The sequence below is a fragment of the Megascapheus bottae genome, chromosome 22 (genome assembly GCF_031878675.1).
Source record: "Megascapheus bottae isolate mThoBot1 chromosome 22, mThoBot2.hap1, whole genome shotgun sequence".
Classification (NCBI taxonomy): Eukaryota; Metazoa; Chordata; class Mammalia; order Rodentia; family Geomyidae; genus Megascapheus; species Megascapheus bottae.
Window position 1 is genome coordinate 11,901,071 of NC_143530.1, and position 26,354 is coordinate 11,927,424.

The 26,354-nt window shown below is 56.9% G+C and overlaps 2 protein-coding genes across 2 annotated transcripts in view; both read left to right on the forward strand.

Moving 5' to 3' along the window:
* Tulp1 (TUB like protein 1) overlaps window positions 1-1,607 on the forward strand; it is a 12,836-nt gene extending 11,229 nt beyond the window's left edge. The window contains exon 15 of the mRNA XM_090355224.1: window positions 1,199-1,607. Within this exon, the coding sequence (XP_090211350.1) occupies window positions 1,199-1,332 (134 nt within the window). The 3' untranslated portion in view covers window positions 1,333-1,607. The remainder of the gene's footprint in view (window positions 1-1,198) is intronic.
* Window positions 1,471-24,907, forward strand: Tead3 (TEA domain transcription factor 3). Its single transcript, XM_090355225.1, has 15 exons — window positions 1,471-1,560; window positions 1,634-2,246; window positions 2,360-2,551; window positions 11,727-11,978; window positions 13,406-13,470; window positions 17,632-17,694; window positions 18,556-18,567; window positions 20,383-20,520; window positions 20,597-20,646; window positions 21,070-21,131; window positions 22,927-23,060; window positions 23,210-23,383; window positions 23,514-23,654; window positions 23,751-23,903; window positions 23,986-24,907. The coding sequence occupies exons 1-15, from the start codon at window positions 1,471-1,473 to the stop codon at window positions 24,097-24,099; spliced, it is 2,253 nt and encodes a 750-aa protein (XP_090211351.1). The 3' UTR covers window positions 24,100-24,907.
* The last annotated feature ends 1,447 nt before the right edge of the window (window positions 24,908-26,354 follow it).

The window sequence follows — 26,354 nt, forward strand, 5'->3', positions numbered from 1 at the left end:
TGAGGTTCAAATCCAACCCTGGCAAGAAAGTCTGTGACATTCTTATCTCCAACCACTTAAAAGCAGGGCATGGAGCTTTGGTCAAGTTGTAGAGCACTGTCTGTAACCTAGACCAGCGAGGGGGGAAGGGAGGGAGATTTTGCAAAACAGACACACAGGCTGGAGGTATGGCTCAAGCGGTTGAGAGAGGTCCTCAGTTCAAACCTCAGTACTCCAACAACTCCAACAGTGTTTTCTATGAAGCAGGCACTGTACTTGGGACTTTGAATGATCAAACCCTTTGAACAACCCTAGAAGAAAGGTGTCTCTAGTTTCCAGAGAGGCTTAGTAACCTGCCCAAGGTCACACAGCTAGTAAGACATACCCCAGAACCTTTCCAGTTTTCAGAATGGTTGCCTGTCAAAAGCAGGAAATATTAATCAAGCATTTGAGTATCTTTTCTTAAACAAGGTCAAAGGACTACCCTGGAGAAGTTAGGGAAACAAGATGTGCCCGGAACAAAATTAGATGAAGCTGTCCCTGTTATAAACCAAAGTGAAGAAGTTTGGAGGGTGGAAAAGACTCTAGGTTCACAGGGTTGGGCCGACTCTGAGCAACAACCCCCCCACACACACTCTGAACAACACCCCCCCTACCACACACACACACACACACACACACACACACACACACTCTGCCCTAGAGTTGGGCCCCGGTCACCTGTCCTCTGACTTTGGATTCCTCCCCAGATCACATTTCTGGTGGAGCTTGGTCTGCCGTCAGATCAGAGTTTGGGAGGTATATTTAGCCATGTTCTGTCTCCCCGGGTGCTGGGGGAGGTGTTGAGATTTGGGATCCAAACAGATTAGGTGCCTAAGGAGGGGACCCAGGGCCAGGGAAAGCGCTGGACCTAGGGTTAAGGTGGGACTCGAGGGCTGGGAGCAGCGTGAAGGAATGCGGCCAAAAGACAACCCAGAAGTTGGGGAGGAAAGGCTGTGGCTGGAGCTAGTTTGACTGAGCCCTTGCAGGGCTAGATTAAGGCCCCCGCAGAGGTATGGCCCGGGGCGGCAGCAGATAAGACTGGGCCCCCGGCCCGAGGCTCTCCAGACCCAGTACAGGTGGGGCGGGTTGGATGAGATCGGAAGGGGGAGGTGGGCAGGGGTCTGCCAGGGTTGGGGTTCCAAGTTCTCCGTCCTTCCCGACCTGCCCGTGTCCACAGCCGACTACATCGTGCTGCAGTTCGGCCGAGTGGCCGAGGACGCCTTCACCCTGGACTACCGGTACCCGCTGTGCGCCCTGCAGGCCTTCGCCATCGCCCTCTCCAGTTTCGACGGGAAGCTGGCCTGCGAGTGACCCGGGCGACCCCGGAGACGGAGGCAGGACCCCCGCCCCTCCTCTCGCCCCACGGCGGCTCCTCCCCGACCTGGGGCCCGACCCGTCCCCGCCTCCCGAGGGCCGTGCGCTCCCCGGCCTGGCACGGCCGAGGCGGGGATGGAGACGCGGAACATCTGGAGTCCGCGCGCATCTGGCGGCGGCGCGGCCCCTCCCCCACTTCCTGCCCGGGAGCGGCGGTCCGCGTGGGTCTGACCCGACGGGCGGGCGGCGGGCGCGGAGCGGGCCGGGCTCCCACATCCCCAATAAAGCCGCGTCCCAGGCCGAGCGCGGCGGTGGTTCTTGGGCGCAGGGGCCGCGGCGGCGGGCGGGGACCCGGGGCTGGGGGAGCCTCCGCCTAGCTCCCGCCCAGGCCCGGGGGCGCGCCGGGCCCCTCCCCGCCACCCGGTCGGGCCGAAACTCTGGGGGAACACGGGGTGGAAACGCCTCCCGTGGGGACCCCAGCCGGGCCGAGGGGGAGGGCGTCCAGGCAGTGGGAGAAGGGGAGAAATCCGAGAAACAAGCCGCTCGGGGAGAACCAGACAAACCGGGTCCGGGCAGGGCGGGCGCAGCTGCCAGGGCGGAGCCGGGTCTGGGGCCCGGGAGTGGGGGACGGGTTCTCAGACGGGAGGGGGCTCCCTGCCTCAGCGGCCCAGGACGCGGGCGGCGGGGTGGGGAGCCCCGAGACTTGGGCGCTCCAACTGGCGGGGCTCCTCTTGAAGCGGCACCCGGGACCCCTGACACCCACCGGCGGGCGCTCAGCCCCCCCACCCAGGCGGGAACTCCTCCCTTAGCTCCGCCCCAGACCGGAGCCCCAAATTCCAGTGGGGGTTCTGGGGAGCGAGTGAGGGCCGGCGTGCCGCTGGGAGGGGTGGGCACGGATCCCCAGGCCCAGGGTGGGCAGCCGCCGCGGCCGGCCAGGAGGCCCCGCCCCTCGCCCCCGGGCCCGCCCACCAGCAGGCCACGCCCCCGACAGGCCCCGCCCAGCCAGGCCCCGCCCCTCCCGCAGCCCCCACCCCCCGCCGGCTCCTCAACACAAACTTTCCGTCCCGCTCGCTCCCTCCTCCGCGCCCGGCGCCTCCCGCTCCGACCCGGCTCATTCCCTGCATTCCGGCCAGCCCCCTCCCCACGACCCCCCCTTCCTCGGCCCCCCTCGCGGCTCCCTCGGGCCCGGCGCAGCGCCCCCCCGAGCTCGGACCAGGTAAGCCCGGCGGACGCCTGGAGGAGGCCTCGCTAGGGAGCGGTGGCTGAGGTGGTGTGGACGAGGCGGTGTCGCAGGAACCCTCGAGGGACACGGGGTCCCCGAGCTATTGTCCAGCCCGAGCTGGAGCCCCGGAACGGGGTGCCGGGAAGTTTGGAGGGAAGCGGGGAGAAAGTCTCCCGGGAAGCCCCGCCCCCGGCCCGGACGGGCCGCTCCCGGAGGCCGGGGAGCGGGGTCTCCGCGCCCCCGCCCTCCCCAGCGCCGCGCCTCCGCGTCCGTGCTCGGGGGCCGCCACCCCGGCGCGGATCCGGGGCGCCCTGTCCCGGGCCCCGCCGCCCTTTGGACTCCGCGCCTGTGCTCTCCGGAGCCCGCCGGGCCCCGGCTCCACGCAGGCCTCGGCCCGGCCTCCCGGCAGTTCGTGGCGCGCGGAGCCCGAGGACCTTGGGGTGTCACGGAGCCCCGGAGTGTGCGTGCGCCCCCCGGGAGGCCGGGCGTCCCTCCACCCCTCTCGCCTGCGGTGGGGTGGGGTGGGGGCTCGGAGCTGCCAGCGGTGCGCTCCGAGTCCGGCTGGAGCTGGGGCCTTGGCCACTCCAGGCCGGGTGTCCTGCGAAGGCAGTCGAGGACGGCCGAGCACCCCCCCCTCCACTTTCCCACCCAGGTCCCCGCCATTGTCTGTCACGTCCTTTATTCCTTCCTGGGTAGAAAGGCCAGCCTCTGGTCTGTTTTCCAGTCCAGCCAGGCCCTGGGGCGGTGTCATTGAGACCTGCCGACACCTTTCCTAGATAGGGACCGAGATTTCTGGCTCAGATTCTTTCCCGGGCCCCCTGGGGGAGGGAGACGCTGGGGAGGGCTTTTGGGAGGTGGTGTCCTGTGTCCTCCTCTCTCGAGGTAGGAGCAGAACCCTGTCAGGCCTGGACTTGTAGCCCAGCACAGAGGATGGGGGTGGCGAGGCCTGGATACCACTCCAGGGGCTGTCGCCCGTCGTGCCTAGCGCTCCCTGCACATGTTCTGCCCCAGCGCTGGGGGCCAGGATACCACCAGGGCCAGCATGGGGACAGGAGGGACAGCGGAAGTCTGTAAAGGTTGGAGAGGCTTAGAACCATGGCCCCTCTCTCCCACAGTCCTGGGGCCGCCCCTCCCCCAGCAGTACCTATGAGCCTGGGTTCTGTGCAGGAAGGGGATGGTGAACCTAAGTACTGCTCAGGACAAGCTAGTGAAGGTAACTGGAGGGTCCTGAGTTGTCCTCACTGCAAGGAGGGGCTTGGAGCCAAGAGGACTCGAAAGCCCTGGCCCCTCCCCTAGACCCCAGGGAGGGGATCATAATCGGCACAGAGAGTGGTCAGTAGCTGGCAGGACAGGTCTAGTGTGTATGCATAGATATGTGTGTGTGTGTGTGTGTCTGAGTCCTGTGTCCACTCTCACTCAAAGGTTTGCATACCACAACACATTGTGCTTGTTGGAAGAAATAAGAATAAAACAAGGAGACCTCTCCACAAAGGGACTCAAGAAGCATGGGTCCCAACTGGAGCTCGTACCTTCTGTGTCCTTACCTTTGCTCCAGCCTTTCCCAGAGCCTCTACTCCCTATGTCCTCCTCCCCTTCTCTCATCATGGAACCTGAACCTGAGGAGGCGCAGAAAGGTAGGCCAGTGGCCTCATGTAGGGGAGGAGGACAGTCTTAGGGGGTGAGGAGGGCTAAACTTGGTGAACACAGCTGAGAAGTTTGGCGCCCCTGCAGTGTCCGGACAGGGAGCTAGTGGAGGGGGGAACTTGCCCTCTGAAGTGGTGGGCCTGTGGGGTGGACAGGAAGAAGCGTGTTCAGAGGCCACTGGCTAGCCTCCCCTGCCCCGCTGTCACGGATTCCGCTGGGGGATCCATGTGGAAACTGACTGGGACAGGCTGGCAGGCCTGCCGCACCATTTTCAGGACACAGAGGAGAGTGGAGAAAGGACCTTACAGCCTTGAGGGTCCAAAGAGCTCTTTGGGGAGCTGCTGAGAGGTCCCAGAATCCCTTCCCACCTGGGGTGCAAAAGTTGAGAGATGGCCTTAGGGATCCAGGGCCCTCTGGACCTCTGGGATGGCCTAGGATGGTGACAGGAGCCTCTAATTAGAGCTGGGGGGGAGGTCATCAGATCACCAGGCCTGTCCTCATAACCTCATCTTTGCCTTCCCTCTGCGAGTGCCAGACACAGAGGGCTGCTGCAGAAGAAGCTGCTGCCAGAGGGGCCAGCCTCTGCCTGTCCCCGTGCCCACTGGAGCCTGGGTCAGAGAATCCCCCCCCCCACAGGTTCCCAAAGCCTCAGCCCCTGGGGTTTCCTAGAGTACTGATTGTTTCCTGGACTCCCTGCCAGGCGTGGAAGGACAGGAAGTTGTAGAGGGAAACATGTGCAGCTGTGTGTGACACTAGATGGGAGAGAGGTGTTGTGAGGGGACATTGTGTGGGGTGATGCTGCCTAGGGTGGATGCATGCGAGAGAATCTGGGTACAGTCCATGTCTGTGACCACAGTGAGGCTGGGTGCACATGGAGGAAAGCTGTGTGTGACTTGGGGACAGTTGTTTGTAAGAGCCACTGAGACCGGAAATGGAATTCCACGAGGGGCCTGTGTGGATGTGAGGATTTGTGTGAGGGCATCTTGTGGGAAGGGGGTCATGCTACACACATCTGTGCCTGTGGATGTCACTGGCTGTGTGTGAGGGAGCTGCCACTCTGTGTGTGCGTGTGTGTGTGTGTGTAATGCCTGGTGTGTGTTGTGACACAGTCTGTGACACAGCTTTAGCCTTGGGTTTGTGTGATGGTGTTGGACACCGTGTGACGGCGACGGGTGCGGCATGGACTGTGAGGTTGAGTACCTGTGTAGGCGAGCCGCCCCATGTGTGAAGCTGTCAAATGTGCCTGGGACTGGCCTCGTGGGTGGTCACTATCTGAGCATCTGTGGGTGATTCGTCAGGGCCTGTGGCAGGCAGGGAGTGGGGACCTGTCACCCCAATACTTGTGGCATCGATATAGAAGACAGGAAAAAGATACTGAGAAACAGGAGCAAAATATGTAGTAATGTCACTAAGCTGTACACATAAAAATGGTAAAATGAAGCTTGGGGGCTCACACGTGTCATCCTAGCTAAGGAGGCTGAGATCTGAGGATCATAGTTCAAAACCAGCCCAGGAAGAAAAGTCCATGAGAGGGAGGGATCCATGGTAGGGCTTGAACTCAGGGTCTGGGCACTGTCCTGAGCCTCTTTGTGCTCAGTGCAGTACCACTTCTGTTTTGGAGTGATTAATTGGTGATAAGCATCTCATGGGAACTTTTCTGCCTGGGCCAGCTTTGGACTGTGATTCTCAGATCCATGAAACTTATAGACTCCAATTAACTACCCAAAAAAGCCTGAAGTGGTAGAGTGCCTTGAGCAAAAAGCTGCTCAGGGATAGTGCCCAGGCCCTGAGTTCAAACCCCAGGATCAGCACAAACACACCACACACACACACACACACACACACACACACACACACACACGATTAGAATGAGCTGGGCATGGTGACATAGAAACCTGTGTTCCCAGAACTGAGGCTGAAGCAGGAGGCCTTCCAGTTTATTAGAAATAATAATAAAGCCAGGCACCCGTGGCTCATGCTTGTAATCATAGCTACTCAGGAGGCTGAGTATTATGGTTCAAAGATAGCTGGGTCAGAGAAGTCCAGAAAACCAGAAGTGGTACTGTGACTCAAAGTGGTAGAGCACTAATCTTGAGCAAAACAAAAGCTCAGGGATAGTGCCCAGGTCCTGAGTTCAAGCCCCACAACTGACAAAAAAAAAAGATAAAATAGAGTGGTGTAGGTGAGAATGTACAGGACAGTGACCGATATGGGGGGCCACAGAAGAAGCCAGTGGGTAGCTTGGGATGGGAGATGATTCACATGTTGATTGACCACAGTGAAACCCGCTCCCCAAGTTTCCCACTAGCCTGACCCCCAGTGGATCTCTGGGATTTGCTCCTTGGGAATGGGACTGGAGGAGCCCAGAGCCGGGATGGAGATGGTGAGGGCAGGTCTAGAGACTCCAGCGCGCTCTGAATCTCTACCTCCACTCCCTACACTGTTTTGGGCCAAGGAAGCCTGTGGGCTCTCCCACTCCTGCTCGCCCTAGAGGGAGTGAGGAGGGGCTGAGAGTCTGGATTCCCAAATTAGAAGCACATTAATGAGCTGGGGCAAGAGGAGGAGGTCCCGCCTCCCAGTGGGTTCTGCAGATTACTTCCGCCTGTGAGACTCCAACCCTCTCCAGGGAAGAGGGTGCTCCCTCCCAGGCTTAGCAGGGTGTGGCCTCTTGACTAGTCCCTCTGGGGTCGTAGGACTGGAGATGGGGGAGGCAGATACCATCCGTACCCACTCTCATGGCCCAGTCTGGTCCCAGCCCCAGTGTGGCCACTTGTAGGGTGGGAACTGCTGGCAGCTGGAGACCAGCTGCCACTGTGGGGGTAGGGCAGACAGAAGAAAGGCGAGGGGGTGGGGAGCGGCTGGCACTTCTCAGCTGCCCACTCCAGCCTTACCCGCTGGGCAGCCCAACCCAGGGTCTAGGGCAGGAAGCGGGAGGCTTTGGAGGCCAAGATCCCTGGAAAGCTGAGGCCTGCTTGGCCCAGGAAGGTCTGGCTCAGTCTTGTCCCCACCAGGCTCTAGAGGAAGATGAATCCTGGCCAGTGGGGCTCCTGGGCCAGCCAGGTGGTCTGGAGCCACCAGGTCTCTGAGGCAGCCCCAACTCTGGCCTCCATCCCTGGAGCTGTCCAGCCAGTTCTTCCAGCAGGTCTGGCCCCAGGGTGGGGAGTGGGCAGCCAGGTGCCCCTTAGTTCCCCCAGGGCTCCAAAGCCTGCTCACCCAACCTCCTAGCCCCCATCTCTGCTCCTGCCTATTGCTCCTTTTCGCCTAGAGGGTTGAGGACCTGGAAGAGGGGAAGCTGCTGTTGGATGTTCCAGCCAGCAAGCCCACCTGCATAGCTGTAGCCTGTGGGCAGGAATAACAGGGTTCAGTTCAGGAGAGGCAGCATTGGTCTTCCAGGAGGGGAAGGGGTGAGCCCAGTACCATGATCCCCTAGTCACACTCTCCCCTCTGCCTTTGTTCCTGTCCCCAGCTTTCCCACCTTCTCTCACTGCCCCACTGTCCTGGCATTTGAGCACACTGACCTTTCCTCTTCCGTCCCCCTCACCTCTTCAGCCTTGGATTTATATCTCTGCTCTTTGCTCTCTTTTTCCTCCCCTCTGCCTGCCCTAGCTGTCTGTCTGTTTGTCGGTCTGTCTGTCCAGCACTCCTGTCTTTTCTGTCTCTCCCTCCAGCTTTCATGTCTGCCCTGGCATCCTCTGGACTCTCAGGGCTTATCTCTTATCTCAATCTTTTTCTTTTTTTTTTTTTTGTCATGGGACTTGAACTCTGGGCTGGAACTCTTCAGCTCAAGGCTACCACCCTACCTCTTGAGCCACAGCACCACGGCTGGTTTTCTGGTGTTTAATTGGAGATAAGAGTCTCACAGACTTTTTAGTGTCCAGGCTGGTTTTGAACTGTGATCCTCAGATCTCAGCCTCCTGAATAGCTAGGATTACAGGTGTGAGCTACATCTTTCTGCCTTCTTCCCTGCCTGTCTGCTCAGGCTTTGCTCCTGCCCCTCTTGGCAGCGCTGGGGGGAGGGGGGTACTGCCACAACCCCCTTCTTCCCGTGCACTCTTGTACTCCTCAGGAGCCTGAGCCTCCTCTGCCACCAGGTCCTAGGGTGGGAGCTGTCATGCAGCCACACTGGGTGGTCAGCTCAGTGTGGTGTCAGGCCTTCCCCCCCTCAGGGTTTGTGCTGCCTGCCATGGTCTGGAAGGTAGCGGCTGGGGCACACTCACTCAGGACCTCAGGTAGGGGTGGGCAGGTACCCGGGGTGCCACCTGCCCACCCGCTGTGGGCCTCCTGTCCCCCTGGGTCAGTCCTGCAAGTGCCTATTGCCAGCAGAGGGATGGGGATCCCTAATTCTCTCCTTGACAAGTCCTCTGGGCCCCCCGGGGGGCCCCTCCCCAGCTGCCGGACTCTCAGTCAGGGGCCGCCCCGCCCCCCAGTCTCCTAGCGCCGGGCTGCTCTGTTAGCCATATTTGGCCACATGCTCCCGCGGGGGGCGGGGCAGGGCTGACATCACCAGAAGGGGGGCACGGCCTGGATGAGGGGAGGCTGCCAGACACTTGGGGGAGGCTGGCAAGTTGCTTCAGAAGTCTGGGGCTGCCAGGGCCCCCCATGGGCTCAGCTCCTGCTGTTCTGAGGGGGGCCTCGGCTGGGGAAAAGGCTGACAGTGTTGGGAGGGGTCTCACTCACTCTGCTCCTCTCGCAGCCCCATGGCAGCGCCACACTGAAGCCCCCCAACTACTTCTATCTGCCAGTCTCTTCCTTGCACATAGCATGCCCCCCACTAGTATTTGCCTAAAGGTGTTAGTGAAGAGGGAACTGGGGACTGACATAGTTTCCTGGGGTGAGGGGCAGATGCCCCTCTGACCCACCCTGCTTGTCCTGTCCACGGGTCATCGGGAGAATCTTAATAGTCTTGAAAGCCTCACAGGACTGTACAGCATGATGGGTATCTTGAAGCTGCAAGACCTATGAACTGGTGGGGAGGGGGCGCCCTCTGGCCTGAACCCCCCCTGTGCAGACTGAGGGCACTGAGGTTGAGGTAGACCTTTGCCTGTCCCAGTGATAGGGTTCCTCAGCTCTTGCCCCTCACTCTGGGTTCAGAACCCAGCTATTGCTTTGTGCCTTTGGGTAGGTTGTCGAATCTCTGTTCCTCAGTTTTCTCTCTCTTTTCTTTTTTTTTTTTTTGCCAGTCCTGGGCTTGAGCTCAGGGCCTGAGCACTGTCCTTGGACTTTCTCAAGGCTAGAGCTCCACCACTTGAGCCTCAGCACCACTTCCGGCTTTTTTCTATGTATGTGGTACCGAGGAATCGAACCCGGGTCTTCATGCATGCTAGGCAAGCACTCTACCACTAGAGTGTTCCTCAGTTTTCTCATCTATGAAGTAGGATCAATAATAGTGCCCCCCACCCTTCACGGGATTATTGTGAAGATGGGTGAGCCAGGGTGTGTAACATCCCAGAACTGAGCCTGGCGTGTGGCGGAGGCTCTGTTAGTGGTAACACTGAGTGTAGGAGAGCAGTGTGATGGGGAGATGGAGGCAGGAGGAGCCAAGCTCTAGGGAAGACTGGGATACACAGCAAGACCATGTCTATTAAATGAGTAAATGAATACATTGATGTCTGCTTAGCTACCCCATGCCTCCCCTGCCATCTAGCCACTCTTGAACCCCTCAACCTTCCTAAGTAAACACACAACTCTACAAGAAGAAGCCCTCTCCCCCTCCCCGTGTGGTAGGACCCTGCGTTTGTGATCCTCTCCCTGGGCTTCTCACAGGTCTCTACCGCTCCAGCCTGGCCCTTCCTTGAACCCTGGAGCACAGTGTCAGGGGCTCTGGTCTCATGGGTGAGGGACTGTGAGTCGGGCCTTGGACTGTGCGCTGGGGGAATGGCTGAGTGTGGTCTGGATTAAGAAACTCAGCCCAGTGCTCTGGAGCTTGTCTGCAGAAGCCTGGCCCCGCCATGTGGCCCACCAGGCCAGGGAGGCCTGTGGGTGGTTTATGGGCTGCTCTGGGGCCACCGAGGTGTGGGGACAGGAAGTGGCTGGGGGAGCAGTGGGGTGGAGCAAAACCACCTTCTCAGCTGTTCCTTCACCAGCCAGCGTGGCTCCCTCTTGTCATTTCCAGCCAGAAATGCACCCTCCGTGCCCCCCCACCCACCCCGGTCTTGAGTTTGGGTTCCTCTGTGGGTTCTCTTTGCTTACCTCGTCGTGTTGTTGAGTACTAGGGATGAAGCCCCACCACCTCCTGCTTGGGTGGCTGATGCGCCAGCGCTTCAGTCACTCCTCCAGGACAGCGTCTGGAACTGGCAGTTCTCCTTCCGCAGCCTCTCGGGTGCAGGGTGGGCGGTGCACATCTCCTGTTATCTTTTTGAAGCCTCCCTTCCTGTGTCGGGAGCCCTCCTCATCCACAGCCCTCCTCGGCCGACCTGTGCTGATGCTGGAGCAAGAATGAAAGATGGGAAGCTGGGTGCTGGTGGCTGCGCCTAGAATCCTACTTCCTCAACAGGCTGAGATCTGAGGATGACCGTTCCAAGTCAGCCAGAAAGTCAGGGAGAAAAGTCGGAGAGACTTACCCTCAATCAGCAAAATGCCAGAACTGGAAGTATGGCTCAAGTGGTAGAGTACCAGTTATGAACCCAAAAAGTGTGAGGCTTTGAATTCAAGCCCTGTTATTGATAGCCGTCAGTGTATGAGAAGCCAAGAGACAGCACACAGGCCTTAAATTCAAGCTCCAATAACGGCATCATCTAAAAAGCCAGATGCCAGTCCATAGCTCACATCCATAATCCTAGCTATTGAGGATGCTGAGTTGTGAAGACTGTGGTTCAAAACCAGCCTGTGCTAGTTTTGATTCATCTCCAATTTACCACCAAAAGAAGCTGGAAGTAGTACTGTAACTCAAGTGGTAGAGCGCTAGCCTTGAGCACAAAAACTCAGGAACAATGTCCAGAACTTGAGTTCAAGCTCCAGGACTAGCACAACAAAAAAAGAAAAAGAAGGGCCAGGAGTGTGGCCTAGTGGTAGAGTGCTTGCCTAGCATGCACGAAGCCCTGGGTTCGATTCCTTGGTACCACATACACAGAAAAAGCTGGAAGTGGTGCTGTGGCTCAAGTGCTAGCCTTGAGAAAGCCCAAGGAGAGTGTCCAGGCCCTGAGTTCAAGCCCCAGTTTCCCCCACCTGAAAACTGATGGATATCACTCCTTGTCCTTCCCAGCCAACACAAAGGAAGTTCTGCTCAAGTGCAAGTACAGGGCCTCATTCCGCTGTCTCTTCACCACCAGTCCTGCTTCTTGATTGCATGGTGATGGCTGGTGCTTTGTAATTTTAGTTAATCCTCACCTCATAACCCCTAGGAAACCCCATCCGGGATTTCCAGATCCCAGGCTCAGAAAGGTATAGTGATGCCCCAAGGTCACACAGCTCTGAAGCAGAGTAATCCCTCACTGGAGCCCTAGGCTGGGGAGGAGCTGGTGCCCAGAGCCAAGGTGACTGTGGTCCACAAAACCCTGGCCTGACTCTCTGTGTCTGCCCCCCACAGACTCCGGCTGCCCAGTGGGCTCAGGCCCAGAGCCCAGAGCAACCAGCACAATAGCGTCCAACAGCTGGACCGCCAGCAGCAGCCCCGGGGAGGCCCGGGAAGATGGGCCCGAGGGCCTGGACAAGGGGCTGGACAACGACGCGGAGGGCGTGTGGAGCCCGGACATCGAGCAGAGCTTCCAGGAGGCCCTGGCCATCTACCCGCCCTGCGGCCGGCGCAAGATCATCCTGTCGGATGAGGGCAAGATGTACGGTACGTACGTGCTCACGCAGCAGGATGGGACACTGGGCGGTAGGCGCCCGCCAAGGCCTCCCCCTGCTCTCTGCCCCCTCACCCAACCAGTCTGGGAAGTCCTGGCCGCCCGTGTGGGGCGAGTCCAGGCCTGTGTCTGGGGCCTCCTCCAGCTGCTCCTCACAAACAGGCGGCCGCAGCCCACAGGCTCACTGCCTGCCCCTGCCCCGCCTCGCCTCCTTCTTGGCCTGGAGGTTTCGGGGTGACTCAGTGGGCCCAAGAAACTGGGTCATTCCATTCTACTCCAGGCCAGGCGGGGACAGGGTTCCAGCCCCAGAAGAGTGTCAGGAGGATGCCTGAGGAGACAGGCCTGGGGTGACACGGTGTGACCGAGGCTATGTGGCAAGAGAAGTCGGGTGCAGTGACTTCTCCATCCCTCCACACCCCTTGCCCAGGCTCCACTGGGCCCTCTCACTCCCTCCAGAAGTGACTGTCGCTTCTTATCTAGCCCTGTGAGCCTCCCTGAGCAGTGGCATTATAGGCTACTCTTCCTCCCCTCCACACCCCCCAGCCTGGCTCCCCTACGGCTCCTTCCATCCCTAACAGCCCAGGGCTGAGGGCAGCACCCTGGCCCATGTCAGTGGGGGCGGGGGGCGGGGGGAAGGTGTCACCAAGTCACCTGGGCCATGCGTGTCCTCCCCCAGACACCATTCTCAGGACAGGTTGAGGTTCTGGGGTACGTTCCTCAGGGCGGGCTGCCTCCCTGCTGCTATTCCAGGTTAGAGGTGAGGATGACCCACAGGGTAATTTTAGATGGGTGGAGGGAGAGGTGGAGGGGCGGCGGGAAGGGAGAGGCACAGGGCAGCTCCTGTCATGGGAGAGGAATTTGGAGGATGTGGCTGCTCTGGGGAGGCCAAGGGGCAGGGGACTTGGGTGTGGGGTTGCGGTGCACTGGCCATGTGTGAGGCACTCCACCTGCTGGGCCCAGGACCCCCAGAGTGGTCGTGAGTGAGGCCGCACAGAGCTTCCACCCACAGGCTGGCTTTTTTAGGGTGATGTGGGGTGTCCAGCAGAGGGACACAGAGACACGTCTTGATGCAGGCCGTTAGTGTAGGAACCATACCGAGCACCCTGTACTCATGTGCATGGGGGTGCGTGGCACACCCCACACAAGGACAGAGTCCTCTGCTCACATGAGTGCCCTCAGCCTCTGAGGAAGGGACCCAGGGAAGTACTACTTCAGGGCCCTGAAGCCCCTCATGGATGAGTAATAAGCCTGCAAGGAGCACCCTTGTTCCCTGGCCATGGTAGGGGGAGCACTGGGGATGAGTCCTGGGCTTTGTAGCCTACTCTTGGAGCTTGGTAGATATAGGGTGAAGATGAGGAGGGGGTGGAAAGGGGTGGGGGCATCACACCCTGTGCCCACGCCTCATTTCTCCTTTGTCTAGGTCGAAATGAGCTGATTGCACGATATATCAAATTGAGGACGGGGAAGACACGGACAAGAAAACAGGTAGGGATGATGGGTGCCGGGCCCCCGCTCTCCAGCTCCCCTTCCCTCTCCTGGTGACTTCTCATGCCCTGCTCCGTGCCCACTGTTCTGGAGAGATGGCCCTGTGCTCCCTGACTGCCTGCTACCCTTTGCATACCTCGAGTTCAGGGGCCTCAGGGAAGCTCACAGGCCTGCTGGTATCCAGTAGCCCCTGCTGTGAGGGGTCGCTGAACTACCACAGGGAGGCAGTGGACAACTGCAGAGCCAATGGCATGGCTGAGATGGAGGTGTGTGCAGGACACATGTGTCACACTCACACCTGCAGGGTCAGGGGTACGGGTAGAGGGGAAGGAGGGCAGCAGCCAGACCTGTGGAGAGGGGGCCCTGCCTGGCTGGGAAGTTGCCTATACATATGGCAAGAGTTGTGTGTCACATGACATCATAGTAGAGGTTGGACTATACCCACAACAGCTGTACCACGTGGCCCGGGTGTGTGTGGGGTTTGTGTACACATACTCCAGGGTGTGGACACATAATGAAATCTTGGGATGATGCGTTTCTCAGAGCGTGTTCTGTTGCTCCATGATGCTTATGATCGTAAACCACTCAGAGCTTACTCTGTGTCGGTCTTTTAAACCCTCTTCATAGCATTAGGAGGGGTGCACTGTTTCCACTTTTCAGATGAGGAAACTGAGGCAGGGCCAAGTTCAATGGCTTCAGTGTCACCAACCTGGGCGGAGGACCCAGGATGAGCTGTCTGGAGGAGAGGTGGGCAGAGCTGGGAGGGAGTCATCTGGAGCCGTCGGGGACAGGGTTCCTCAGGCAGTGGGGGCCTGGAGGACACAGCAGAGGTGGGGGGAGGACATGACAGATTGGGAGGACCATGAGGCAGAGACCTGGGGGCACAGGCATCTGACTGGGACAGTGCGGGGGGGGGCCAAGGGAGCGGTGCAGCTGGAGCTGGAGACTGGGAGACGGGAGGCCAGCTCCCACCGCAGTCCTCCCGAGCTTCCTGTCTGGGAGGAATTTGAGCTGTGTGATCACCTTCCCAGATACTTCCAGATCCTTTCGGATCACCACATGTGCAGCCTCTCCCAGGGGACTGCCGTGGTCCCCTCTGCAGTGTGCTTGCTGAGTATCAGCCTTGACCGAACCTTGCCTGGCAAGTGCTTCCCAAGTTCTGGATGACAACGGGGGACGGCCCGCAGGGGCCCTGGGCCTGGAGTCCGGCCTGCCAGAGGAAGATGCCTGCCCATGAAGCGGGATGACTTCCCCTGCTCTAGCACAGCGAGGCCGTGTTGGCCATCCAGCCTGGGCTTCTTAGCCTCTGAGTTCCTGTGTGAGACCTGTGTGGAGGCTGCTGCCGTCCCCCGCTCCCTAGGGAGGGAGTACTCACCCAGTCATACCCAGCCCACGCCCAGGGTCACAGGAGCCTCTTGTCAGTGTGGGAAGGGTTAAGGATTACTAATCTCAGCACCTCTCATCCCAGCCCTGTGCTATGCCTGCTCCTGGATGGGCCTCTGCACATGGGCCAGCTGTTGGTAAACTCAGGTCTCAGTTATTTCCCAAGACCAGACTCCTCCAGCAGTGCTCCCTTGTGCAACTGACAAGGTGTATGTGAGCACAGGTATGGAGTGACTCAAGGAGGAAACTAACTGACAGGTTCTCAGCCATTTTGACTTCTCTTTTGGCAAAGAAATGCAGTCTTTCTTTGTTGCATAGATATGTGCAATAATTAGCGGCAAGAACCAAGCCTTCAGCTAAATATGAAGTGGGGATCTGGGGTGGGTGGGGTATACCCCCATTCGTGAAGGGTCTGAAGGAGCTGTGGCAGAAGAGCTCGGTGAGAAGCAAATGGGCTTTCAAGTCAGACAGCCAAGGTTCAAATCCAGGCTCTAGCACCCAGCTGTGTGGGCTTGGATATAATGCTTAGCCTCTCTGGGCTGGAGTTCCATCATCTGTAAGTCAGGGGTCCTATTAGAACCTCCTTTCTCGTGTTACTGCAAAGATGGGTGAGTCTGGCAAGAATGAATATGCTGGGAAAAGCAGAACTTGTGTCTGGCAGCTATGGGTACCATCATTTCAGGAGGCGGGCAGCTGCTGGCCTGGGCAGAGAGGCTGAGGGAAGAGCATGGTGGCTGCACAGAGTCATCTCAGGCTGAGATTAAAAAGAAAAAAAAAGAAGGCTGGGAGTGAGGGCTAGTAGTAGAGTGCTTGCCTAGCATGCACGAAGCCCTGGGTTTGATTCCTCACTACCATATACACAGAAAAACTGGAAGCCCCAGAATTGGGAAACAGAGAAGGAGGAGGAGGAGGAGGAGCAGCAGCAGCAGCAGCAGCAGCAGCAGCTGGGCACATGTGGCTCACACCTGTAATCTTAGCTACTCAGGAGGCTGAGATCTGAGGATCATAATTCAAAACCAGCCTGGGCAGGAAAATCTGTGAGACTCATCTCCAGCTAACCACCAAAAAGCTAAGAAGGGGAACTGGGCCTCAAGTGATACATTGCTATTTGTTATTCTTGATCAAAAAAGCTGAGAGAGAGAGAGAGAGAGAGAGAGAGAGAGAGAGAGAGAGAGAGAGAGAGAGAGAGAGAGAGAGAGAGAGAGAGAGAGAGGCCCCTTAAGATCTGAGTTCAGGGGCCGGGAGTTTGGCCTAGTGGTTAAAGTGCTTGCCTAGCATGCACAAAGACCCGGGTTCGATCCCTCGGTACCACATACATAGAAAAAAGCTGGAAGTGGTGCTGAGGCTCAAGTGGTAGAGCTGTAGCCTTGAGAAAGTCCAAGGACAGTGCTCAGGCCCTGAGCTCAAGCCCAGGACTGGCAAAAAAAAAAAAAAAAAAAAAAATCTGAGTTCAATCCCTAGGACATGGTATGGGGGAAAGGGGGCTGTTTGGGAAGGGAAGCAAAGATCAGGAGATCATAGTTCAAGGCCAGATCTGGCATGAAAGTTCATGAGACTTCATGGCAGCCGTTGGCTGGCATGTGATGGTGCTCATCACCATGGGGATGGCGTCTCTGCCGTGGGGAAGCATGAAGGCTGAATGTGTGGTGTTCTCCCTCAACCCCAATGCCATAGGGAAGCACAAAGAGGAATATTGCAGCCCAGACCAGCCCAGGCATAAAGCGAGACCCTACCTTGAAAGTTCCAGTGCGCCTGCAATCCTAGCTACTCAGGAAGCTGAGGACCTTGATTTGTGAGGATGGCAATTTGAAGCCAGCCCAGGCAGGAAAGCCACGAGACTTATCTACAAGTAACCACCAGAAAACCAGAAGTGGATGCTGTGGCTTAAAGTAGTAAACACAGCCTTGAGCAAAAAGAGCTCAGGGACAGTGCCCAGGTCCTGAACTCAAGCCCTATGACTGACAAAAAAAAAGGAAAAAAAGAAAAGAAAATTCTAATGCAAAACAGCCCTAGAGGTGTGACTGAGGAGGTAGAGTGCCTGCCTAGCAAGTGCAAGGCCCCTGAGTACAATGTCTAACACAACTAAAGGGGAAAAAAAAAAATGAAGAAAATAATCAATGCAGAAAAGAGAGCAAGAGAAAGAAGAGTTTCTTTGTGGGGATAAGAACAGCTTCAAAAGAAGACTCACAGTGGTGGCTGCACTTACAGCGCTGTGGCCTCGGGGCCATGGCCTCCTGAGGATACTAGCCATGGAGGACTGGGGCCAGGTCACAGGCCAAACCACCCGGGGTTTGCCAGCTGATGCATCTGGCATTGCCAGTCTAGGGAGAAAGAGGGGTAGGTGGAGGGAGAAGTGTGGGGCCAGGAGGGGTGGGGCCACTGGCGAGCTGTGGGGTGACAGGGACTGAGCGATGATCCAGGGGGAGACGTGGCCTTCGTTCAGTGTAACGGCCAGTGAGTGTGTCAGAGCATGGCCAAACAGATGCGTTATGAAGAGCTGGTTTATCTATCACAAAATTCTGGAAGTGCTGTTGTGGTTCTAGTAACAGACTATTAGCCTTGAGCAAAAAGAAGCTCCGAGACAATGCCCGGGCCCAGAGTTCAAGCCCCAAGACTGGCACAACAACAATGAGTGGTCTGTCCACAGGGGCTCCGAAGCTCCCTGTTCACATCAGGTTCCCGGAGGCGAGGGCTAGGGCACTCCTTTGCCCGTGGCCCCATGGCCATGTCTCCTCACTGTGTGTTTTCCTCTGTGGCGGCGCGCGGGGCGGCCCCTAGGTGTCCAGCCACATACAGGTTCTAGCTCGGAAGAAGGTGCGGGAGTACCAGGTTGGCATCAAGGTATGTTGGGCACCTGGCTGGGGCCCGGCCCTCGCTATGCCCTTCTGAGGCACCTTCTCTGCTCTCTGCACGGCACAGGCCTCTGCCTTGCTGGTCCTCCACCCCACTGTGCCTCTTCTGGCTGAAGCGCTGGTCTTGCCTGTTCTGTCCTCTCTGTCCTTTTCTCTTCCCCTCTTTTTCTCTCTCTCTACAGGTCTCTAGCCACTTGCAGGTTCTAGCCAGACGGAAATCTCGAGAGATTCAGTCCAAGCTGAAGGTATGGGCCCACACCATGCTGCCAGGAATCTGGCCCATGCCAGTGTCAGCAGGAGCCTTAAGGCCGTGCCCTGGCACACAAGGCAGGCACGAGGCAGGAGCCAAGAGCGAGGCGCGGCCAGCCCTACTGCAAGCGAGAGGGAGACCGCCTAGGGCCTCTGTGTCCACCCCTCCTCTCTGCTTCCTAGTCCTCCTTCCTCTGATTGCCGCTTGCACTTGCATGGGGTCTTCAGGTGGGCAGGAAGGAGGCTCTGGTGGGCACTTCAGGCTGGCAGGGCTGTGGACGTGGGTGTCAATTCCTTGCAGTGCTGGCTGCTGTCAGCTGAGGCTGTCAGTCTAGGGTTCAGGAACTGGGCCCCTTGCTGGCTCTGGGCCCTTTGCCCCAGCAGTGTGCCTCTGCATACCTACAGTGCAGTTTCATCGGACACTGGACGCAGGGACTGCTTGTCCTCCTTCCTGCTCACTGCTCCAGGCCCCCCTCTCAGGGGCAGGGAGGGTCCACACAGCCTCTCAGCTTCCTTGAGCCCGGTGGGCGCTGACAGGGTGGGGTAGCCCAATGGGCCCTCGTGTGCTGCTCATCTAATCTGTCCTCCCTTCTCTTCACAGGCCATGAACCTGGTAAGTACTGACCTCTGCTTCCTGACCATGGGAAGGTCCGCGGGCACTGCGGGGTGGGGGCCAGCTGCCTGCACTTGTGCAATATGCACACAAAACCTACAGGGCTCCAGGTAACGGGTTGGGAAATGAGTTTCCTAGGTTTGCCAGAAGCACTGTGGTGCTCTGTCACATTAATGACATTGGAATCATCCAGAAGGTTGCCCCAATCTCTGGGTGAGGCCTCCAGGACTGATTCTGTGTCTGTGCTGGACCCCAAGTCCTGCACCGTATGTGAGCACTCAGTGGAGTCTGGCCCCACACCCACTCCTCAAACCACTGAGGGAGAAAGATAAAAAGTATTGACTCAAGATAGGGAGACTGGGGCCAGGAGTTTGGCCTAGTGGTAGAGTGCTTGCCTAGCATGCATGAAGACCAGGGTTCGATTCCTCAGTACCACATATATAGAAAAAAAGCCAAAAATGGTCCTGTGGCTCCAGTGGCAGAGCTCTAGCCTTGGGAAAGCCCAAGGACAGTGTTTAGGCCCTGAGTTCAAGGCCCAGGACTGGCAAAAAAAAAAAAAAAAAAAAAAAGATAGGGAAACTGCTTTGACACATTGTTGAGAGCTCAGGCATGGCTCAAATTGTAGAACACTTGCTTGGCATGTACAAAAACCTGTGTTCAGTCTCAGACCCTAGTACTGCAAATCAATAAGTAAATAGACATTCTCTGTTCTGGTTCTAAATTAGAGGATTCATTCAGCCTCAGATAATAAATATGTTTTAAAAATGTGTCAGACATATAAAGACCTATTTTTCTGTCATTATGATTATTATTATTTTTTGCCAGTCCTGGGCTTGAGCTCAGGGCCTGAGCACTGTCCTTGGACTTTCTCAAGGCTAGAGCTCTACCACTTGAGCCTCAGCACCACTTCTGGCTTTTTTCTATGTATGTGGTACCGAGGAATTGAACCCGGGTCTTCATGCATGCTAGGCAAGCACTCTACCACTAGGCCAAACTCCTGGCCTTTTCTGTCATTATTGTCTGAACAATATAGTATGAACATTCTTTATACCAGGCATAATGGTACATGTCTGTATCCTAACTATTCAGGAAGCTAAGATCCAAAACTAGCCCAGACAGAAAAGTCCATAAGACTTTTCTCAAATAATCAGCAAAAAATTGAGTGGAAATATGGCTCAAGTGGTAGAGTGCCAGCCGAGCAAGCATGAGGCTCTGAAGTCAAACCCTGATTTTTGCCAAACACACACACACACACACACACACACACACACACACACACACACACACACACACATAAACACAGATTACAAAACATTCCCTACTCTCTGGTAGTCTACATCCCCTAGATCACTGATGATTTAAAGCTTAAGGGAAGGCTGGGAGCATAGCCTAGTGATAGAGTGCTCGCCTAGCATGCATGAAGCCCTGAGTTCAATTCCTCAGTACCACATACTCAAAAAAAGCTAGAAGTGGTACTGTGGCTCAAGTGGCAGGGTGCTAGACGAGCAAAAAGTGTCCAAGGACAGTGCCCATGCCCTGAGTTCAAACCCCAAGATTGGCAAAAAAAAAAAAAAAATCATAAGGGAAGATTATGCTGGTTAGATGCAAATATCATGCCAGTTTGTATAAGGGTCTTATCTGAGGGGACCCTGAAACCAGGGAACCCCATACTGGGCTTCAGAATACAGTGATACTATTTCTTCTTGTGGGATATGGTAAGAGAGATGGTGTACACTGGGACCTCCCAGAGTTTCTGAGGGCCTGGGGCCCCGGCCCAGGAGAGCCCCAGGCCTTACGTGTTCCCTCCCTCCGCAGGACCAGGTCTCCAAGGACAAGGCCCTGCAGAGCATGGCATCCATGTCGTCTGCACAGATCGTGTCTGCCAGTGTTCTACAGAACAAGTTCAGCCCGCCCTCCCCTCTGCCCCAGGCTGTCTTCTCCTCTTCCTCAAGGGTATAAAACAGGAGGGGGCTGGTGAGGGGTCACATGGGATTCCCAGGTACTGAGGCCCCCTTTGTCCCATCTGCAGTTCTGGAGCAGCCCCCCTCTCCTGGGACAGCAGCCCGGACCCTCTCAGGAGTGAGTATTGCACCCCCATCCACTCCAGTGACGGCTGAGCCAGGTCTATCCAAAGCCTAGAGATGGAGGGCTCACAGATAGGCCCCATGAGCCAGCTTCCGCCTCAGCCCTTCAGTGCCCTTCACCGGGTCTCCCCCATGTGGCCTTGCCTGTGCACTCGGTGCCAGCTGAGCCCGCAGCCCAGTGCTCTCCATCAACCACACCCTCAGGTTAATGAGCAGCCTTGCCGGGCGGGGCCAGAGTGAACTGTAACCCTGAGTGCACTTAGCCAGTGTGAGGTGCCAGGACGTGGTGACAGGAAAAGGGAAGGAAGTACAGACTGTGGGCTGGCTTGCCAGTGGCATCTCTGGGTTCGCTAGGGCCTGGGGGCTTCCGTCTGGGTGCTTGGACCAGACAGTAACCAGGCTGTGTTCCTGTCCGCAGCATCAAGCCCTTTGCACAGCCAGCCTACCCCGTCCAGCCGCCCCTGCCGCCTGCACTCAGCAGTAAGTGCCGGCACCTTGCTGGGTGCCCTCCCTGCCCCAGAGCTAGGATGCACTTGTGTGTGTGTGTGTGTGTGTGTGTGTGTGTGTGTGTGTGTGTGTGTGTGTGTGTGTGTGTGTGTATGTGCGCATGCGCACCTGTGCGTGTGTGAACCGGAATGGGTGCAGCTATAGGGGATTGGGACTTAGCATGCTGTTGCTGCTTCCAGAACTCTGTAGAAAATCGTATGGGGCCAGTACACCCAGCTATCTGTGTACTCATCCCCCAGAGCATGGCCTGTGCACCTCCCAGTAGGAAATACACCCAAGTCTGAACTAAGGGTCTTTAGAATTGCACCATCTTATTACCTCTGGGTAATAATACATTGCTAGTTGCTACGACGGCATACAGTACTTTTGTATATACAGAGGTCTGCTTCACTGCTTCCTTTTTTACAAGGAGACTCTTGAAAGTATAAAGTATATACAGTTGATCTTCATAAACGCCTAGTGTCCCTTCTGGGACAGAGGTGAAATTTTCTTTTTTTTTTTGCCAGTCCTGGGCTTGAGCTCAGTACTGTTCTTGGACTTTCTCAAGGCCAGAGCTTCTACCACTTGAGCCTCAGCACCACTTCCAGCTTTTTCTATATATGTGGTACCAAGGAATCGAACCCGGGTCTTCGTGCATGCTAGGCAAGCACTTTAACCACTAGGCCAAATTCCTGGCCCCCAGAGGTGAAATTTTCTAATGCCTAATTTTCTAATGGGGGCAAGATTTTCTAAAGAGATACTAGGTACCCAGGACTTTTTAGTCTCCTAAAAGTTTCTCAAGCATCCAATTTAGCAATAATATTGTCAAGAGGTGCAGGGCTGGGTGCTGGTGGCTCACGCCTGTAATCCTAGCTACTCAGGAGGCTGAGATGTGAAGATTATGGTTCAAAGCCAGCCCAGGCACAAAAACTCTGTGAGACTCATCTTAAATTAGCCACCGGAAGTAGCACTGTGGCTCAAGTGGTAGAGCATTAGCTTTGAGCTGAAGAGCTCAGGGACAGCAACCAGGCCCAGACTTCAAGCCCTACAGCTGGGGAGAGGGGTGGGGGGACTTCTAGAACATGATTTTGGATAGCCAGCACAGGTAACAGCCTGCTGAATAGACCAGCACAGCTGGTATTTGAAAGACCCTGAGAACCCTGAATTTGCTTACTTACTGACTATAGGGATAGGATACAGAAAGGCTATAGCCTGAGTTGTTAGTTAAAAATGATCCAGGTACGTTTTATGTCATGGTCTGAATGAATAAGATTTCTCCAAAAAGTGGGATTTACTTTTACTCTTATCGTCTATCATTTCTTTTAAACAGTCACGGGACTTGAACTCAGAGCCTGGGCGTTGTCCCTGAGCTCCCTTGCTCAAGGCTAGTGCTCTACCACTTTGGGCCACAGCTCCCCTTCTGGTTTTCTGATGGTTATTCGGAAATAGAGTCTCAGGGGGACTTTTCTGCCTGGGCTGGCTTTGAACCCCGATCCTCAGATCTCAGCCTCCTGAATAGCAAGGGTTCAAATGTGAGCCACCAGCACCTAGTACCAAAGTCTTAGAGTTGTTTGAATTTTCTGTCTAAATATACATTCATAATCACCAGGAATGTCCTCTCGACGCCAGTCTGTGTTGTGCAGGTTGTATACTGCACAAAGACACCTGCCTACCTACCTAGCAGGGGAATCCAAATCCAGCCCAATTTCCTGCTCATTTTCTAATTTGTGGGGCCAGCCTGGTCGCTCATCATGTGCTCGCACTGTGAGGCTCCCTCCTGCCTTCACAGGTTATGAGCCGCTGGCCCCGCTGCCCCCAGCCACCGCCTCTGTGCCAGTATGGCAGGACCGCACCATTGCCTCCTCCCGGCTGAGACTCCTGGAGTACTCAGCCTTCATGGAGGTGCAGCGAGACCCGGACACGGTAACGTGTTGGGGTGAGGGTGGGGGTGCTTGATGCAGTCCCGAGGGCCTGGCTCAGGGTCCTAGTGTTGGGGAGAGGGCTGTTCAAGAAGCCCCCTGGGGCCCCAGTGGCTTGGCACACCCCTGACCCCAGCTGGGCCCTCCCCACAGTACAGCAAACACCTGTTTGTGCACATCGGCCAGACCAACCCTGCCTTCTCAGACCCACCCCTGGAGGCGGTGGACGTGCGCCAGATCTACGACAAGTTCCCCGAGAAGAAGGGGGGGCTCAAGGAGCTCTATGAGAAGGGGCCCCCCAATGCCTTCTTCCTTGTCAAGTTCTGGGTAAGACACCCCAGTCCCCACTGGAGCCCCTTCCGGCCCCAGAAGGCAGCAGAGCACTGTCCCGGCTCCTCCTGTGGACCCTGGGTGACACCTGGGCAGCAGGATGCCACCCTAAGCCCCATTCCCCCAGGCGGACCTCAGCAGCACCATCCAGGAGGGCCCAGGCGCCTTCTACGGGGTCAGCTCCCAGTACAGCTCCGCCCACAGCATGACCCTCAGCGTCTCCACCAAGGTGTGCTCCTTCGGCAAGCAGGTGGTGGAGAAGGTGGAGGTGAGTGGGGGCCAGGGCAGGGTCGGGGGGAAGGTCCCCCACAGGCCAGGGGGACCAGCAGGGCTGCCTGCCATCTCCTCCCTGCCTTACCTGCAGACGGAGTACGCCCGGCTGGAGAACGGCCGCTTCGTGTACCGCATCCACCGCTCGCCCATGTGCGAGTACATGGTCAACTTCATCCACAAGCTGAAGCACCTGCCCGAGAAGTACATGATGAACAGCGTGCTGGAGAACTTCACTGTCCTGCAGGTAGTGGGGCGGCGGCCGCGTGGAGCACACACGGGTGGGCAAGGAGCATCTTCGAGACCCCCATCTTCCTCCCTGCCCACAGGTGGTCACGAGCCGGGACTCCCAGGAGACCCTGCTGGTCATCGCGTTTGTCTTCGAAGTCTCCACCAGCGAGCACGGCGCCCAGCACCACGTGTACAGGCTGGTCAAGGACTAACAGGCCTGCCGTGCCCGCCAACCACGAGGGATGAATGTCCTGCACACGCCTGCCTGCCGGCCCCCCAGGGCCTGGGCCCAGGACTCAGCCACTCAAAGGCCTCGGGCCGGGACCCGGGCGGCCCCCTCCTCGCCTGTCCCCAGCACGCACGCTCCCTGTCACTGATCTGCGCTTTACTGTGGGAGAGGAGGGCTCAGGGGTGGGATGGCCCGCCTGCCCACTCGCCCACCATCACTGGCTCAGAGGCAGAGGTAGAGACCCCTGCGGCCTGCAGGGCGGTGTGATGAGCCCATGAGGGTATGGACACTGCACAGGCAAGCAGGCAGCTGCTGAGGCCCTGGAATGGGTGAGGGCAGTTGAGGAGAGAGGCCTAGACCCTGCACCTCTCAGGTGCCAGGCTTGATGCCAGGCCCCTCTCATGGCTTGTGTCACCCTCAGAGACCCTGCAAAGCAAGCTGGCTCTCGCGCTTCAGATGAGGTGCCGAGACTGAGGAGAGGGCAGAGCTGGAGCCCAGGGTTGCGCTACCTCCACGCAGCAGGGGCGGAATGGAGAGGAAGGGGGCACTGGCCAGAGCCAATAAAGAGCCTCTGGGCCGGGGTCTGGGCAGAGCAGCTCCCAGTCCCAGTTCCCAAGCCTCCAGGGACAGGCCTGTCACACCAGAGGGGGAGGGGCAGGAAGGCCTGGCACTGTCCCCTGGGGGAGGGATGGCTCCCTACCTGCCATCAGCTCCCTAGACCCTTCCCCTGCAGGCCCTTCCCGGGCCCTGTGGGTATTTATGAGTGTCATATGAAGTACTGTGCCCCGCCCCGCCCCGCCCCAGCGCCTGAAGGTCTTCACCGTGTGCAGCTGCTCAGGCCACCTCCAGACCCACCTAGGTTTTATAACATGTATTATATATATTTTTGTGTTATTTTTTAAGTCCAGCTGTGATGGGTTGTATTACAAATATGGCTCTGGGCAAGGGCCAGGGCCCCACAAGGCCTAGCTCCTGCTTCAACAAGAAATTAAAAGTTGTTTCTGGGTCAAATCATGATCCACTTGTGGTGGACCTCTTAGTAGCTTTAGGTGAATGGGTGGATGTTTCCTGTTCCATCTTCCATTTCTCCTGCTGATGCGGTCCCGAGTCTGCCAGTGCTCTGCCCTCCCCTACCTTCTGTGCTTAGTGCATGCCAAGCCTTCACTGGTTCCTGGATGAGAACTGGGCCCTGGGGCCTCATTCAGCATGTTCACTGGCACACATCCATGCAGCACTGGGACCAGTCCACCTAGAATTCTTTGTCCATCTACCTGGGCTAAGCTTGGCAATTCTACTCTAGCCTCAGACCTAGGTCATTCTAAGCTAGTGTTTTATCAATTCAAAATACTGTCCTTCGGCTTTCTCATCAAGGCTAGAACTCTACGAGTTGAATCACAGCACCACTTCTGGATTTTCTATGTATGTGGTACCAAAGAATTGAACCCTGGTCTTCGTGCATGCTAGGCAAGCATTCTACCACTAGACCAAACTCGGGGCCCTAGCCTACCACATTTCAACTGCACCAGCCATGCACATTTCTCAGGTGACAGTGTTGGCAGCTGTAGAGCAGTACCTAGCAAACACAGACCCTGCTAGTCCTGGTGACTGAGCTACTTCACTGGAAAGCCGAGTTACAAGGGCAAAAAGCAAAATGGACAAAGCCTGCATTCAGCACTTGGACATGACTAAAGAGCTGCTTCAGATTGACCAGCCATTTCTTGCTTCCTGGATGAAATGGAAGCACACACACAGGAACTCCAATAATGCCTAGCTTCAAAGCACCAGGTTTTGCACCTAGAATTAGCTATGCTAAAAAAAGGCGAAGGCTGTGCGTAGCATGGCTGAGGCCTATGGTTCCAGCTTCTTGGGGGCTGAAGCAAGTCCCTTTTGACGCCAGCCTAGGTTACAGGGTCAAGATCTGAGGCTACATGGTCAAATCCAGCAAGGACAAGGAAGTTCAGGATTCCATTTCAAATTAACCACTAAGGTCAGAAGCTAGTGCCAGTACCAATGACTCAGGCCTGTAATCCTAGCTTCTGAGGAGGCTGGACCTGAAGATGGAGGCTCAGAGCTGGCTCATGGAACTGTGGAAGTAGGGCTCCACTAGCACAGCACTGGCCTTGAGCAGAGGCTCAAGAGGCAGTGCCCAGACCCTGAGCAGAAGCCCTGCAACTTGACAATCCCCTTCTGCCCCACAACTTTACAGAATCATAAAAAGAAAATCAAAAGTGAAGGAGC